At 35.7% G+C, this 16327-nt stretch overlaps 1 protein-coding gene across 6 annotated transcripts in view; it reads left to right on the top strand.

Moving 5' to 3' along the window:
* Positions 1–16327, top strand: part of NR2C2 (nuclear receptor subfamily 2 group C member 2) — a 36665-nt gene that overhangs the window by 11781 nt on the left and 8557 nt on the right. For all 6 annotated transcript variants that reach the window (XM_038149078.1, XM_038149079.1, XM_038149076.1 and 3 more), the window contains 11 exons: positions 555–755; positions 1947–2049; positions 3083–3262; positions 5003–5150; positions 6815–6908; positions 7323–7456; positions 10072–10249; positions 10521–10642; positions 11166–11305; positions 12623–12760; positions 14271–14376. In XM_038149078.1, the coding sequence (XP_038005006.1) occupies positions 555–755; positions 1947–2049; positions 3083–3262; positions 5003–5150; positions 6815–6908; positions 7323–7456; positions 10072–10249; positions 10521–10642; positions 11166–11305; positions 12623–12760; positions 14271–14376 (1544 nt within the window). The remainder of the gene's footprint in view (positions 1–554; positions 756–1946; positions 2050–3082; positions 3263–5002; positions 5151–6814; positions 6909–7322; positions 7457–10071; positions 10250–10520; positions 10643–11165; positions 11306–12622; positions 12761–14270; positions 14377–16327) is intronic.

Below are 16327 nucleotides of genomic sequence, written 5' to 3' on the forward strand. Positions count from 1 at the left end.
CTGAGATTGTCTCCAAGTGGATTCCTCTTCCACTTATTTAGGAGCCAGTAGGAGATTAATCTATTTAGCACAAAGTTGGCTTTCGGGAATGCTGCACAGTGGGACTTTGTTACTGGTAGATAATAAAAAGATGTCATTAATGTATCAGAATGTATTCAATGGCAAATTATATAAGACTCACTAAATTTTAATGAAATACTAGTGCATATTGATGTGGTTACTCTACCAGGCAAAATAGAGATCATGCTACCGGACAAGTGTATCAGAAATAGAAACCTTCTATCATAAGAGAATCTTGAGAACTGGCATGTGAAACAATAAGGCTGCCTGATTCCATCTTTTGATGATAACTTTAAGGAGTAGCATCTTGTGTAAAATATGTAGGTAAAAGATGCATTGGTAAATGGTAACTGGGGAACATCTCCTTAGTGATATTTATAAAGAAACTTTGAGAGAGCTTGTTGTAATTTTCTGCTAATATAATTCTGAGATGGAATGAAAGGTTTTAAAACATAAAATTGACTGTGGTCACTAATTTCTTCAATGTTTTACAGATTGTGACAGATCAGCAAACAGGTCAGAAAATTCAAATAGTGACAGCAGTGGATTCAGCTGTGTCTCCAAAGCAACAGTTCATTTTAGCTAGTCCAGATGGAACTGGTGCAGGAAAGGTGATCTTGGCAGCACCTGAGACATCTAATGCCAAGCAGCTTATCTTTACTACCACAGACAACATTGTGCCAGGCAGAATTCAGGTAAATACAGTAATTTAGATAAACCATGGAATTTTTTTTCCTGGGGGGGGGGTTTGCTGGTTTTTGATTTTGTTTCTAAATTAAGTCTAAATTGTTTTAAGACCAATTGCAGTAGTTTTCTCATGACATGGAGCAGACATACAATTATTAGGCTTCATTGTTCAATCATAAATCCTTCAGTTTTCACTACCTCATGTATTCCATTGCACTTATCATCCCTCCTCGTGTGTTCTCATTCAGGTTCCAAAGACATAAGGGAATCCTTAAGATAATGCTTGTGAGAAGTGGCAGGATTTCTCAGTCTTAGATTCACTGATATACAGAGATACAACTCATCTGAGCAAATTTACATGAGTTCGTACTTTACATTCAGTATCAAGACATTGCAATAAAGCTCTATTATGTTTTTTATGGGTCTTGAGCATAATCCACATGAACAAAGTTTTGAAAAGCCAGTGATGTAACAATAATCTACCTCTCATGAAATTTCAGATTTCTTCCTAGCAGTCTTAAAAAAAAGAATAAAACAAACAAGAAAGTGCCTGGTCTCTCTTGTTACTGTTACAATACAGAATATTTTACAGGAAGAAGAGTAACTTTTACATAAATATTTTAAAAATTTTATTAAAAGTCTCCTAAAATTCATTTTTCCATGCTAAATAGGAAATCTGACATTACAGAGGGGTTGGGTTTTAAAATTTTTTTTTGTTTGAATATTCAGAATAAAATTTTTGGACTCCACGGCCTTTGGAAGCTGAACTGTTTCTGTGGTAGATCTGAGCTCCAGGCTATCCCCTCTGAACCATACATCCCTAATAGCTAGAGAAGAGATAGATGGGGTCAGCATCTGAAAGCCAACTGTCTTTGGCTAGAGTATAGCAGCCGCTTGAGAGTATTTGGAAGAAGGGAAAAATACTGTTGATTGCACAAGTGAAGAAACATTTGTAATAAATAAAGCTAGCAGTTTTATTTGTAATTTGTTTTGATATGACTCTTTCAAAAGTTTTTCTGTTGTCAGTAAGAACTCTCATTAAATTGCATTTTATGCCACTTAATTTCATTCCATGTGCCATACTTATTAATAAATTCAGTCCCCTCTTCTTAGCTGATACACCAATCTTGTTTTATAGGCAAGACTCCTTACCTTTATATCTGGCTAATTACATCTTTTTTTCCGGAATTTTGCTTTAGATAGTGACAGACTCTGCTTCAGTAGAACGTCTGCTGGGAAAAACTGATGTTCAGCGGCCCCAGGTAGTAGAATATTGTGTAGTCTGTGGTGATAAAGCATCAGGTAAGGAAGCCTACAAAGTGGTATAGAAGAAACTTGCTTGAAAGGATGACTGGGATGAAGAGATGATTTTTCATGTGCTTTAACTGATTTTAATTATGCTCATGGCAAAAGTAATTGAGTTTTTAAATAGAAAAATATACTCTGTATCTATACACAAAAAATAGCTAAACTCTGCTGGGAAGAATATTAGGTTTTCTCCTTGAACTGAAGCATATGATAAATGGGCTTAAAGATAAAATAATTATTAAATTGATCCTGGTAATTGAAAAAGACTGCTTGAAGCACGTAAGTCAAGTTCCCCACAGTGATGTGCAACCATGAAATAAACATGCCACCTAAAAATGTCTAACTACTCCAAGAAAATTCTTCTTAGTGCTCTCTAACAAACTCAACACTTCCTGGTAGATTTTGTTCTTGTACTATTACAAAACAAGGCAAGCAGAGATTACGTGAATCCTCAGTGTTTCAGATCTATGCAGTAACAAGGAATCTTAAGATAAAATTTTTATATTCGTCAAGGGGGTGTTCTGTGCTTTCGTCCTAGAGAGAAGACACCCTTCTGTCTCTTTTTCTCACTTTCTTTTACTTCTTTAAGCGTTTATGAAATTAAAACAATACCAGAATTAATATGGACAGAAAATTTATATTAAGATTGCATTTTAAATTTTGGTGTAAAATTACTTGTTTTCTGAAATTACTTGAGCTCTTAGCTGATATATTCTCTAAATGTATCCTATAGTCTGTAACAGCAGATAGAATTGTATCTGTACTTACACAGAGTGGGAACTACACCTTCATCAACTGCACATTCAGAAATAGCCTGAGCCTTCTCTCCACTCTCTCACCAAAACCCCTGACATTAGGTAAACCAGAAATATCTTGTGAGACTCTAGTAATGCTATCATGGTCCAAAATGCTGGTGCAAATCCAAAACAAATTTATAGGGTGACTTACAGTGTTTTACTTGGTTAAAATGAATATTTCTATGCTAAAATATAAGTAATTTCCAACTGATAATATATGTGTTTCCTAGGTCGTCACTATGGTGCTGTCAGTTGTGAGGGATGCAAAGGTTTCTTTAAAAGGAGTGTAAGGAAGAATTTGACCTACAGTTGTCGTAGCAACCAGGACTGTATCATCAATAAACACCATCGGAATCGATGCCAGTTTTGTAGGCTTAAGAAATGTCTAGAGATGGGCATGAAAATGGAATGTGAGTGTTAAGTACTCAATGTGATATTGTGCCTACCAAATAACAATTATGTGGACTACCACTTGTTAGTGTGTTCTCTCTGCTTTGGTATATGTTGCTTGAAGGAAACAGAATGCTTTGGCAGCATCTAGTGTACCTTTCTTTCATCACCATTTTATGTTTGAAGTGCAGTAGTGGTTTGTTTTGAACCACGTCTCTAAGTAGTGTTGTCTTTGAGGAGCCCAGTTACAGCCTCACTTACAATGTGTGTGCCAAACACAGTGTATGTTTATAATAGAAAATATTTTGACATGGATTGATATTAATCTGAGTCTAATATTTTGTTTTGAGAATCTGCTTTCCTTCCAGTTTATTTTTGTGGCTTTTTTAGCCAGTGATAGAAAATAGTCAATCTTTTTTTTCCCTCCTTTTAAATTTTTATGTTAATTTGATAATTTATGAGCAGTGTTTTATGAGGCATTGTATAAACTGTCATATGTTTTAAAATATGCTTTCTTGTTTGTATGTAGTACTTCATACATTTCCAGAGCTAGCAGCCAAACACTTGTTTCAATATATTTTTGTTTTCAGTTAATATCACCTGTTCTTCAATTTAGCACTATGTGAAACAATTACAAGTTTGTTTTGTGATCTGATCTAAGCAGGGTTAAGTTCCAGCCACTGAGTTCAAGGGAGGCAGAACTTTAGGCTGTATTAGGAAAATAATTGTTGTATTTGCACTCTGAAACTCCAGACCTGTTGTGATGATTCTGCTGCTTTGCGCACAATGTGCTGAATATATGAGACATTTGTACAAGAAAAACTGCTGCAGTTCCAGAAGTAAACCTTTCTTATTCCAATATGATTAGGGTATATGTTTATTGACTTCACTGGCTTTGGGTCAGGCCTCTGATTAAATGATTTGTATTCACCAAGCCAGTAAATTTGATATGCCATCTTTGAAGTCCCTAAATTTTGCTAATAGTAACAACAATAATAAAAATAAAAAAAGGAACTAAGTAACTCTTGCTGGTTGTGAGGATAACTTTCTCTAATATGTTAAATAGTAGTATATTAATAGTATAAAGATGCACTTTTCACTTTCTAACTGCTTCTTGCTTTTTTTTTTTTTTTTTTTAATTAAAAAGTTTGCTACACTTGTTCGGGACTTCAGTGACTGAACTTAGTTTGTTTCAATTCTCAAGTATAAATGTAGATTATGAAAGGGTTAGTTTTGGAACACTCTTCCCTAACTGGGAGGAGTTAATACCTGTGAGTGAAGTGTATGTCATGCAGAGAGTATCCTCTCAAGGAATTAACCAGCATCTCTCAGGTAACTTGCCTCTCTTGACTTTTTCAGGGTTCCTTCTGGGTTTGCATTGTTTTGTGTCATCCAGAATAGGAATCTGCCTAACATTTAGATACAGCTGTGCCTGTAAAAAAAAATACAAATTGAAAATACAATTTGTAGAATCTTCCATCTTATCAAATGCCAAAAAAAGAGCAATATTTTATTCCAGATCAGCAAAACTTGAAGCAAAAGGATCAATCTGTGACTTTCTTAGTTAAAAAGTGTATGTAGAAATACACATACTCACAGATATAGTAACGTTGGAGCCTGCGTTTCTTCACTCTTGGTATTAAATTTCCAGTTTTGAACTGAGCTGGTACACTATCATAACTGCAGGAGTTTTACTTACTTTTTGTATTTTTCGTTTGAAATATTTCCTTTCAAATCTGTATGTTTCTATCTTTATGTAGCGGTTCAAAGTGAAAGAAAGCCTTTTGATGTGCAACGTGAAAAACCAACCAACTGTGCAGCTTCTACTGAAAAAATCTATATAAGAAAAGATCTTCGAAGCCCTCTAATAGCAACTCCAACATTTGTGGCAGATAAAGATGGGACACGGTGAGTACCTCAGTTCCAGGTATCTTTTTTAATGTTATTTGTGCATATTACTTTGCAGTCACACCTATATTCTTTCTCCCCTCTGCTCTCAGAGGGAACAGAAAAGAACTTTAATGCACACATCATCTGTCTCCATTACCAAGGCCAATGTAGGTTCTGCTTCTCATGAAAGTTTTTATGTCTGCATACAGGTATATGGTTTTCAGTTCAGAGCTGGCTCTTGTCCAGCCAGGACAGAGCAATGCAGAGCAACTGAATGATAGTCAAGCAGAGAGCATGTAGGCTAATGCTGTGATACATTTGAGTTAGCACTTCTCTGAAATCAGATCTGCAAATGGCCAACTCAGGCTCGCTTCTCCTAAAGACAGTAGTTAGAGAGACTCAGTGACTGCTGATTCACATCCCAAGAGACTGGTTTCAACAACCGCAGAACAGCAGCTTCCTTTTAGTATATGGAAGATACTCCAAGGTGGTTCCTGTACCCCGCTGCTGCAGCAGTTCCTGCACTCTCAGGCATCGCCTTAGGCAATGGGTGTGAAAATGCACATCATTACAAACAAAGGCAAGATTATTTTTTTTTTTCTGAATAGAATAAAAAAAGTCTAGGTTAAATAGGACATTTTTAAAACCGTAGTTTATGAATGGTTGAGAACTACGTAAAAAATCTGATATTTTTATTCAGTTTTCATATGGGGGGAAGTATGTGTGTGTAATTTTTCATATACATATTCCTTGTAGAACAAATGACACTGCAGTTAGGAAGTTTGGGCTGCAGGTTTCTTGGAGAATTGTTTTTCAGTGTTCTTGTTTGAAAGAAGTACTCACAGAGACATTTTCTTCTTAAGAATTTCCTTGAGCTACAGATCCATTATAGACCGATAAACACTACTACAGTCATTAAGAACCACTCTGTTATTTATGCAGGATTCAGATTTGCATAACGCATGATAATGTGCTGCCTGTGCTTGTTCACAATGATATCTGTTAGTGTCAGACCCCTTGTACTCTAATGTCCTGCAGCCCTGCACCTGTGTTGTGTGTGTTGGTATCGTGTTATGCACACTTGGAGTGTCATGTAAGTAGCAAGTAAACTTCTTGCTGACTGCAAAGACTTTCCACTGTCTCCCAAAATCAGACACAGGAGAGGGGAAGGATATTTGGTCAAAAAGCAGCAGAAGGCAGGAGACATTTTATGCAGGCTTGGATTAGGTGACTGTTTCTGACTATATTTTGGAATGTAAAAAATATTTTTATGACTTTAATTTAGTGCTGGACAGTGTCTTGCTTGGAATACAGAGTTTTACCTTCCTCCAAAGTCTAATATAAAACTAAAAGTTCTAGGTGACTTCTGAGAGCATGAGATGACAACAGCTTTCCTTAAAGCAGAACAAACCAGAACAAAAAGCAAATGAGAAGATATTCATTTGGGAAGTTGTCACTGTTTTTGCACTGAAAATTGTAAGATCTTTCAGTCTTTCTGTCTTTCAAGCTACTTTGTGGGAACTGTTTCAGAAAGACTGAAGTCGTGTTAAATAAACTGTAAGTTTCACTAAATTTTTTATTTAAAAACTGATAATTCCTTTTATTCTCTCATAAGTTGTTACACATTCATCTGATTAATGGAAAATACTGTTGATCATCAGATGCCTTACGCTTTTGAACAGGTCAGCCAGTCTTCTTGATCCAGGAATGCTCGTGAATATTCAGCAGCCTTTGATCAGGGATGATGGTACAGTCCTCCTAGCTGCTGATTCCAAGGTATTGCTGGCTCACTTCAGTTCTGAGATATCTATTAATTTGTTCAGATTACTTCATCTATTGCACATAGTCTCAAATAGTTGTTGCTCTTGAGAAGATGAGGTTGTGGTAAGTGTGAAGAACTATATGAAAGGATGTAATAAATTGATCTATAGGATTGTGGTTTCTTTTGGCAAGCATATTTCTGCAAAAGGTCAGCCACAGGTAGTTCTCAATATGATGTCTCATCTGGGACTAGGACTGATAATTAGAATAGGATTTAAAGATAATTGAGAACCATTGTTCTTTCTGGCATTCAGGAAGAAGGAAAATGTGCATAGGGGAAAAGGAACAAAAGGATTGAAAATGAGGAGGAAATTATATATGATATATTAACTATAATTTTGATTTACTAGTACAGTGTTTCCTTTTTAGGCTGAAACAAGCCAGGGTGCCTTAGGAACACTAGCAAATGTTGTAACATCTCTTGCTAATCTCAGTGAGTCCCTAAATAACGGAGATACTTCTGAAGTTCAACAAGAAGAGCAATCTGCAAGTGAGATTACACGGTATGCATTTATATTTACACCTTCTTTAGTAATTTGTGTTCTATGTGGCGTATCCTTGCACTCATTCATTAAAGGAATGTGCCATTGTTACACCAGACACAGTATAGATTGCCAAATTGCCCCTACTTTGAAACAAAATACCAGTTCTTTAGAAATCAGTTTTGGCTCTTGACCTCTTGTGAAGAACTGTGTCCTGTGTAACCAATGTAGTGTTCTAAAGCTAGACCAGATTTGGTTCTCAGAAAAATAATAAGTGACTGGTTTGTGACCTTGAAAGACTCTGAGAATAGCAACATTTCAGTGCCATTTTATTTCACAGGTGTGTTTTCTGTACGCTTCTCCTGTGCAATGCTTGTGCCCTAAGCCCTGCTCTTTAAGAGTCTGTATTACAGCAGATTTACTTTTGATATTGTGCTACAATAAAATCTGGTAATGTAGATTTATAAAGAATTTGAAGTCTTTCTTTTCTTAATGAAAAATATATGAAACAGGAGCATGGAATATTAAAATTTCCAGCACAGCTTGAGATTTGCAAGGCTGGAATTTTTTTGTTGGATGTTTTTGGTTGTGTTTTTTGTGTGGGGAAGCAGGTTGGTTGAATTTAGCAGTATAGGTTAATAAGACAAAATATTTGGACTCAAAACTTTTGAGAAACACTGTTTCTCAAAAAAGAGATTTTTAGGAGGAGCTTAACTTTCGTGGTTTAAGAATGGTATTCTCCAATTTAATGTTCACACTTAAACTATGCTGCTACTTGCTCTCCTTCCATCTCCAGTCAGAGGCACAAAAGGCACAGATCACAGGTTGAAATAGGAACAATTTACTGGAAACAGCATGAGACTAGCAAACAAACAGTAACAGCAAAATGAAACAGTAATAGCAACAACATTAATAACAAAATGTATAAGGAAAATTATTTACACAGAAAAGCCCTTGACAGTAAACAAATACACTACACTGACTGGAAAACACCTCTCTGTGGGGAGAGAGCGAGCGCGCGAGAACAAGGAGGACATTAATTAATGTCCATCTGGCTGGCTGGCTTTAAAGGAAATATAATGGATAGTTCCACACACGAGAAAAACAAGATACTGTACCCAGAGAAGGAAAATGCTCCTTTATTTCTGTTAATTAAGGCTGCTAAGTCTTTCATTTGAACTCTTCAAGTGAAGTGAATTAATATTTTAAAATACTTGACACTGCAGTGTCAGCTTATGTCAACCTCTTACTCCTTCTTTAAAGCAGAAAAAAAAAATTTATAAAAATATCTCTCCCAAAAAAACATCTTCACAAAAAAATGGCAAAGAAGCACTATACCATAATAATGTCCACTGGTATGAAATTGGAACACAAAATTCTTCTTTACATTTAAGCTCTGTTAATCCAAAGGGAATTTACAGTGAACTGTTTGGGTAATGATCCAGCAACAGCTTGAGTATAAAGAAGACCAGGGACCGGTCTCTCTTGTGTTACTGTCATAAGGCTTTTAAGGCTCTATGTACACTGGGACATCAGGAGTGCCTGCCCATACTTCATCTTAAGGGAAGGAAAATTCTGGCATATTATCTAGAAGAAAACCACACTGTTCTCCACTGTTACAAAAAGCTGGAGATCAAGGATGGGGACAATGACAGGGACTTCATTCTTCAGAATACATCTGGTCTGTAATCCTCACCGAATCTGTGAGATGGGGGAATAGTGAATGCTAAGTGCAAGAGGACTGTTGAGGTTTATGCCCAGCAGACACCTGCTGCCTCAGTCCAGTGATGCTGGGAAGAGAATCAGAAGGGCAAAAGTGAGAAAACTTGTGGGTTGAGACAAACACAGTTTAATAGGTGAAGCAAAAGCCACACACACAAGCAAAGTAAAAGAATTCATTCCCTACCTTCCATGGGCAGTCAGGTGTTCAGCAACCTCCAGGACAGCAGGGCTCCAGCATGTGTAACAGTTACTTCCAAAGACAAATGCTATCACTTCAAAGATCCCCCCACTTCCTCTTTCTCTTCCCTTATTTATATACGTGTGAAATCACAAAGTATGGAATAATCCTTGTATCAGTTGAGGTCAGCTGTCCTGGATGTGTCACCTCCAAATTTCTTATGCATGCCCAGCTTCCTCACTGAAGTGAGGACAAGAAGCAGAAAAGGCCTTTACACTGTGCAAGCACTGCTGTGCATAACAAAAACATCTCTATATCAACATTGTTTTCAGTACAAATCCAAAATACAGCCCCATACTAGCTACAGTGAAGAAAATTAACTCTATCCCAGCCACAACCAGCACAGCACAAGGCCCCTTTACTAGTACAAATACTAGGATAAAACTATCAGAGCAGGATTTACAGTATGAAATCATTCCCTTATAGGGGATGATTGCTGGTAAAAGGATTCCCTTTTACCAGCAATATGTGGGCACATCTATTTGTTTTGTTAATGCCCAAAGAATACAGAGGGACCAAATTGTAATGAAATGTCTGACCTTGTGTCATCGTAAAGAGTTCCTAAAATATGTTGCCTCTAAGTGGAAATATTTTACAGCATTTAATTTGAGCACTATGAATTTTTTAAGATCTAAGGAAGCACTCTTTCATTGTTTACTTATTTTTTATTTTTTAGGGCATTTGATACTTTGGCTAAAGCACTTAATACCACAGATGGTACAACAGCTCATAACTTGGCAGATGGGATGGATCCTACAGGAGGAGGGAATATTCATGTAATCAGTAGAGATCAGTCAACACCAATTATTGAAGTGGAAGGACCCCTACTTACAGATACACATGTCACATTTAAGGTAGATGCTTCTTCAAATGTCTTACTAAACAAGCTAATGCTTAAGATGTATGAGCTCCTACATAATTTCTTGTCTCATATTCCTAATTTGCATTCCTTGCCAGTAGTAACGAGTTATTTAGTACAATTTTCCTTTGACAACTTCTTGTCACAGTGTTGATTGTGATGGACTACGAGAGTAGTTTGAATGTTTTTGCCGGTTATTTCACCAGTGATAAAAACTAGTTTATGACTGAACTATATGTCTTGTACTGTACTTTTATTTTTTGCAGCTGACAATGCCCAGTCCGATGCCAGAGTACCTTAATGTGCACTACATCTGTGAGTCAGCATCACGACTCCTTTTCCTCTCTATGCACTGGGCTAGGTCCATACCTGCGTTTCAAGCTCTTGGGTAAATGGACATACTCCGTTTGAATGGTTTGCTTTTGAATGAATTTAAGCACTGATCTGAATGCTTCCCAGCTATTTTGAACTTTTTAGTTACAATTTTTTTTAATTTTTAATTAATATTTTAAACTATGTGAAGACTATGCAATATTCCCTATTTTGAAGAATAAAATAGAAGATGGCAAAAGGGAGGGTAACTACAATATCTGATGTTACTATGGTTACAGAAATTAAAGCCAAATCAAAAGCAAGCATTAATTTGTAGAAATTAAATGCTTGCTTTTGATACCTTACTAAAGAATTGATGAGCACCATTTCACAGATAATCCAAAATGGTTTCCCACAGTCTATAATTTCTTTTTGTTTCTTGAAGTACTTGTAATATGCTAATATATGCTTGTTACCAAAAAGTTTTGCAATAGATTAATCCTTATTATAAGTTGTTATACATAACATAATTATACATAGAGCAATACCAAGCTGATATGCAAACTACCTAGTGTTGTTTGATTTTCTGCTATTTATAGGCAGGACTGCAATACGAGCCTTGTGCGTGCCTGCTGGAACGAACTGTTTACCTTAGGGCTGGCACAGTGTGCACAGGTGATGAGTCTGTCCACTATCCTGGGAGCGATTGTCAACCACCTCCAGAACAGCATACAAGAAGGTATGTTACCAGTACTGCTAACAAGACGGGGATGTTTGGATAACGTTGCTCACAAGGTGTTTCCCTATCAGTGGCAGAATTGTTCACCAGGAACCAGGAGAAGGTGAAGCTTTATCTTGCATAATTATCTTTCCCCTGGTGATTTACAAAATTGTTGCACTGTCCTTACAGAGACGTCTCTGGGATAGAAGTATCCATAGAGGCAAGGGGATCTTCTATGCCAGACTGATATTACAGAGAAGGACAGTACATCCTAAAATACTCCTTGGATGTGCTCAGAGAGTTTTCTTCCCATCCAGATGTATCTTTTTTTCCTCTTAGAATAGTGATATCCTCTTCCAAACCACACCATACTTTTTCCTTCAGGAACTTTCCTTCTCCTCTTTGCGGTGTAAAAACACAGCATTTGCCAGTTATCACAACAAGCATATTCTTGCATGTATAATGGTTTTGGATACTACTGTAATACAGTAAGGATTAATGTATTTTGAAGATTGATAATAGCAATTATATATTAAAAAAAGTCTTAATGTATTCTCTAATGTTGTTATTCCTTGACTAATTTGTAGATATGCAGTCCAATATAACGATTTCTATTTACCAAAAAAGAAATCTCTCCCTTCCTAGGTTAGCAGCTAATACCACTCACTTGTAACAGATCCATAAATAAAATACATTATTTTAATTTAAATCTTAACATAGATTATGAACCCAGTATAAAGAATGTGATCTTTCAAATGATGGAAGACTCTGTATGTGTATTTCAGTGAATTTACCCTGTCAGATGGGAAAAAGTCTATTTACCATAGCTAATGAAAAGTTCACTCCTAGAAGTACAGATAGAGGAAAAAGTAGCACTGTCATTACTGTTCTTGCATTCACTTTTGTGAAGGCTAATTCAACAATATTTGAATTTAAAATTAGGGTTGCACGTTAGCATTTGCTTTGTGCTTCTGTTCATTCCCAGAATCACACTAGCCATTTGTAGAATAATGCAGCATCATTTCAGAATCTCTGCTCAGAACAGTACATCACTAGAAAAAGTTTGGTGTGGCAGATTAAGCTATCCAGGCAACAGGATAACATTCTGTTGCTAGAATGTTCTTAACATTCTGTTTGCTAGCTCTGAGTCTGACTCAGACTTTATAAATTTTAACTTTAATTTTCATAATAATTCAGGCCATTCTTACATGTTAAGTGGTTCTAAGACAGCAAAAGCCTTGCAAATATCACTTGACTTGGTTTATAAAACTTTATTTGTTAATATATTAGAAATGCTTGAGCTCAGATGAAATAGTAAGCAATATCTTTTTGTAGATAAACTTTCTGGCGACAGAATAAAGCAAGTCATGGAACACATCTGGAAACTTCAGGAGTTCTGTAACAGCATGGCCAAGCTTGATATTGATGGATATGAATATGCATACCTTAAAGCTATAGTCCTTTTTAGCCCTGGTAAGGATTTTAGTAACCATATCTTTTTAAAGAATAAGCCCGAATATGTAAATTCTTTAGCATTTTTAAATGAGACTAATGTCTTGAGATAAGACTCATCTGTTAAGTTGCAGATAAAATTATTGTTTCATAATGATTATCATAATATGTGTCTTAAAATAACTTCAGAGCAACGTATCCATGTTATTTACAGTTCCAATCTGTCAGGTGTTTCCTGTACATCCATCCTAGAAGATTAGATTCTCAAGTTACCTTCAGCTGAAAATTTGAGTATTAGATTATCTGGAATGTGTGCTAGCAATATTAGTGAGGTAAATGGTGAGAGAGATTAGAAGAAATTAGAAGAACTTTTCTGAGTGACAAAAAGAAATTTGCTTCAATTTTAGTATTTTTAATATACTTATAAGAGGAATAGCTGAAATATGAGCAGAAATACCTATTTTATATGAAACTTCCACCAGATCTCAAAACCTGAATGTAAATAGGCTGTCTTCCATTTGTTACTAAAAAGTGACAGAAGATAGCTAAAGCAGAGTCAAGTGTTTCTGAAATATGAAAATTTACGTGAAGAAAACACTTGAGATTTTCTGGAATGATAAAGAAACTGGAAGTGGCACTCTTTTCAGCAAAGATGGCAAATGTTTCAAGGACACACAAAGGTTAATCTAAAACTGCTGACAGGCTGAGTAAAAGGTAAAGTTTTGCTCAGAAATGCATTTATTTTAATTCAAAGGCATTTACCACTTTGTATTTAATAGAATACAAAGTAAAAGGATATATTGTTATTGGTGTGTTTGCTTGGGTTTTTTTGCATTGATAACTATTTTTCTATTTGTAATAAAACTTAATTAGAAGATACTGGTGTCCTGAAATGTTCTTTTGAATTTTTTTGGGGGAGATTGTCCCATTAGAGTTAGGTTTATTATGGTTTTATTTGAGTTGGAAAAGCAAGAAACTATCCAAACTCTAGGTAGCTCTTTCCTATTTCAAGGGACAAGCAGTTTGGATGCAAGAGTGAAGATATTTCAGCATACTGAGAGAGGTGGTATTTTGTGGATTTGCTTTTTTTTGCTCTGATCACATGGCTGTGATGAACTGAGCCAGCTGGAATTAAAACAAGAGACAGACTTGAGAAGATTAAGACATTGATCTATCAAGAAAATAACCCTAGATACTGCTTAGCCAGCCTAGTTAGAACAAACCACAGAGGCGAACATGTTTACATTTAAACAGGCAAAGTTAAAAACAAATTCTGTGTCATTGCCTGGTACACACATACAGGCTTAATCTTTGTCCACTTTCTTATGGATACACACAGCTCTACAGAGAAAAGTGAACAAGCTAATTCTGAAGCCAGGAAGGAAATGTTTACCTTTATACAGCTAGTATGTTAAACATCACAATACCAGAGAAATATTTCATTGAAATTAAACGTGAGAGTCTTATAAATACATTTATTTCACAATGTATAGGGAAACAATCGACATACAGAAATGTTTTGTTTCTTTAGATCACCCTGGTCTGACCAGTTCAACCCAAATAGAAAAATTCCAGGAGAAGGCACAGATGGAATTGCAGGACTATGTACAAAAAACCTACCCAGAAGATACTTATAGGTATTTATTTCTAAAGTACCCAAAGTAATGTTGTGGGCTGTAGCTAACAGAAGTACAAAATAATGTCATTGATGTTTTTGACATCTGGGGTTTGGGGTTTTTTTTCTGACTGTTGATGACAAAGAACTAAAACCTAATTCATAAAAGCAAGCAGGTTTGTTTAAAGATACGTAGAAACAAGAATACCTGTCTGGCTTCCTCCATGTAAATTAAATTTATTAGTACTTTCTTGGTTTTTGAGGGGTTTTTTTGAGACTCTTATAGTCGTGTTTAGAAAAGTAAACAGACTTATTTTTTTAGAAGTTTGGGGGATAACTGCACCAACTGGCTAATTCACACTGCTTCTTTTTTCAAGTTATTATTTTAAAGTCTCTTTGACAACTAAAAGGTGATTATCATCCTTGAAATGTTTTTAAATTGCATATGCAGAAAAATATTAAAACTGTCAATTATAGCCCTTGGAAAAACAATTATACATATACCAAGGTACAATAACCATTTCTCAAACTTCTGTTTATAAGAAATTCCCACATCCTACTTATTTTCTCCTCTGGGTTTGGTTTTGTTGTTTTGTTTTGTTTTTTTTTAATTTCCAAGGACTTCTCTGAAATTATCTAGCTTGTTTTTTTCACTTCTCAACTATTCTGTTTGTTATGTGCTAGAAACAATTACTATATTTTCTATCAATCTCCATCAAAACTCAAAATTCATCAACACAATGATTCTCTGCACTGTCAGGGAACTTCACACCTCTGTCTGCAAGATATACTAGAACATGTTCTTTTTTACTGTGAAAGGCATCCTCATATAAAGAAGAAATCCCATACACTTAAGCACTGTATGAGGGTGGAGTAACTAAAAAGAAGAAAAAACCTGTCTGAAAAAGAGAGCGTCTCCCATCTCTGTTTCTGCACTGATCTTGCAGAATTAACATTGTGGTCCAATGAAAATAGGGTTCTCTGCCTCAGACATATCCTCAAATCCCACATTCTTCCATGTGCAATTGAGGCCTTCTGGTTTGATTAGTGAGAGCTGAATATCTACCATAAAACTAAATATAAAATTTTTTCCATATACTTACTTCTCATAATAGCGTCTCAGGGAAGAAAATCAGAGTTACATTCCCTTGTATTTTAACTAATAGTGTCTCTATCTCCATGCTCACACATAGACAAGTTTAGAGAACAAATCTGATTATTTCTGAGCAAATGAATGCTGGTAGAAATTGAGATAGGGAACAAGTGTTACAATTTTTATAAAAACAACAGCATAGTTTGAATCTTTTTGCCCTGAAGTTTACAAGATATGGTATATTAGCAGAATGGACCATAGATATTTTCTCCATAAATATTCAAGCATTTCCAGAGCACCTGTGGTCAGTGCTATCTGAGGTTTGCTATTACATGGTTCTGGTTCAGAAAATTTATTTGTTTTAGCATTTGTAATGCACATCTGCCATATGAATGGCAGCAAAATGCTTTCATCACTGTCCTAAATTTCATATTAATAGGAAGTCTAGCATTTCAATTCAGTCACTTCATTGTATTGGATATCTGTTAACATCCTGGTAAATAAAACACCAGAGCAATTTGGGAATATTTAAGCTTAACAGTATATTCCCCCAAGTTCCTTCTCTCATTAGAAGCCAATTCTCTTTTTTTCTGTTTATATACATCCAGTCCCCTTCCTGCTATCTCATCTGGCATGAAATTGTTAGGCAACTGAGGACTATGCTGTTTATGGCTGAAATTTTAATTAAGCATTGTACTCTTAAAATTGTGCAAATGTTCATACATTGATTAACATAAATATTAGTCTCAGCATTGTTTGTCCAGAGCTGGGAATTTCAAAAGCAGGCCAAGAAAATTGTGTGTTTGTACATACGTGTTCTGTCTACAAAGGGCATTAACATGTCCCTTTCATTGGAAAACTCCAAAGCTACTTGGCTTTC

Source organism: Motacilla alba, chromosome 12, assembly GCF_015832195.1.
Source record: "Motacilla alba alba isolate MOTALB_02 chromosome 12, Motacilla_alba_V1.0_pri, whole genome shotgun sequence".
Classification (NCBI taxonomy): Eukaryota; Metazoa; Chordata; class Aves; order Passeriformes; family Motacillidae; genus Motacilla; species Motacilla alba.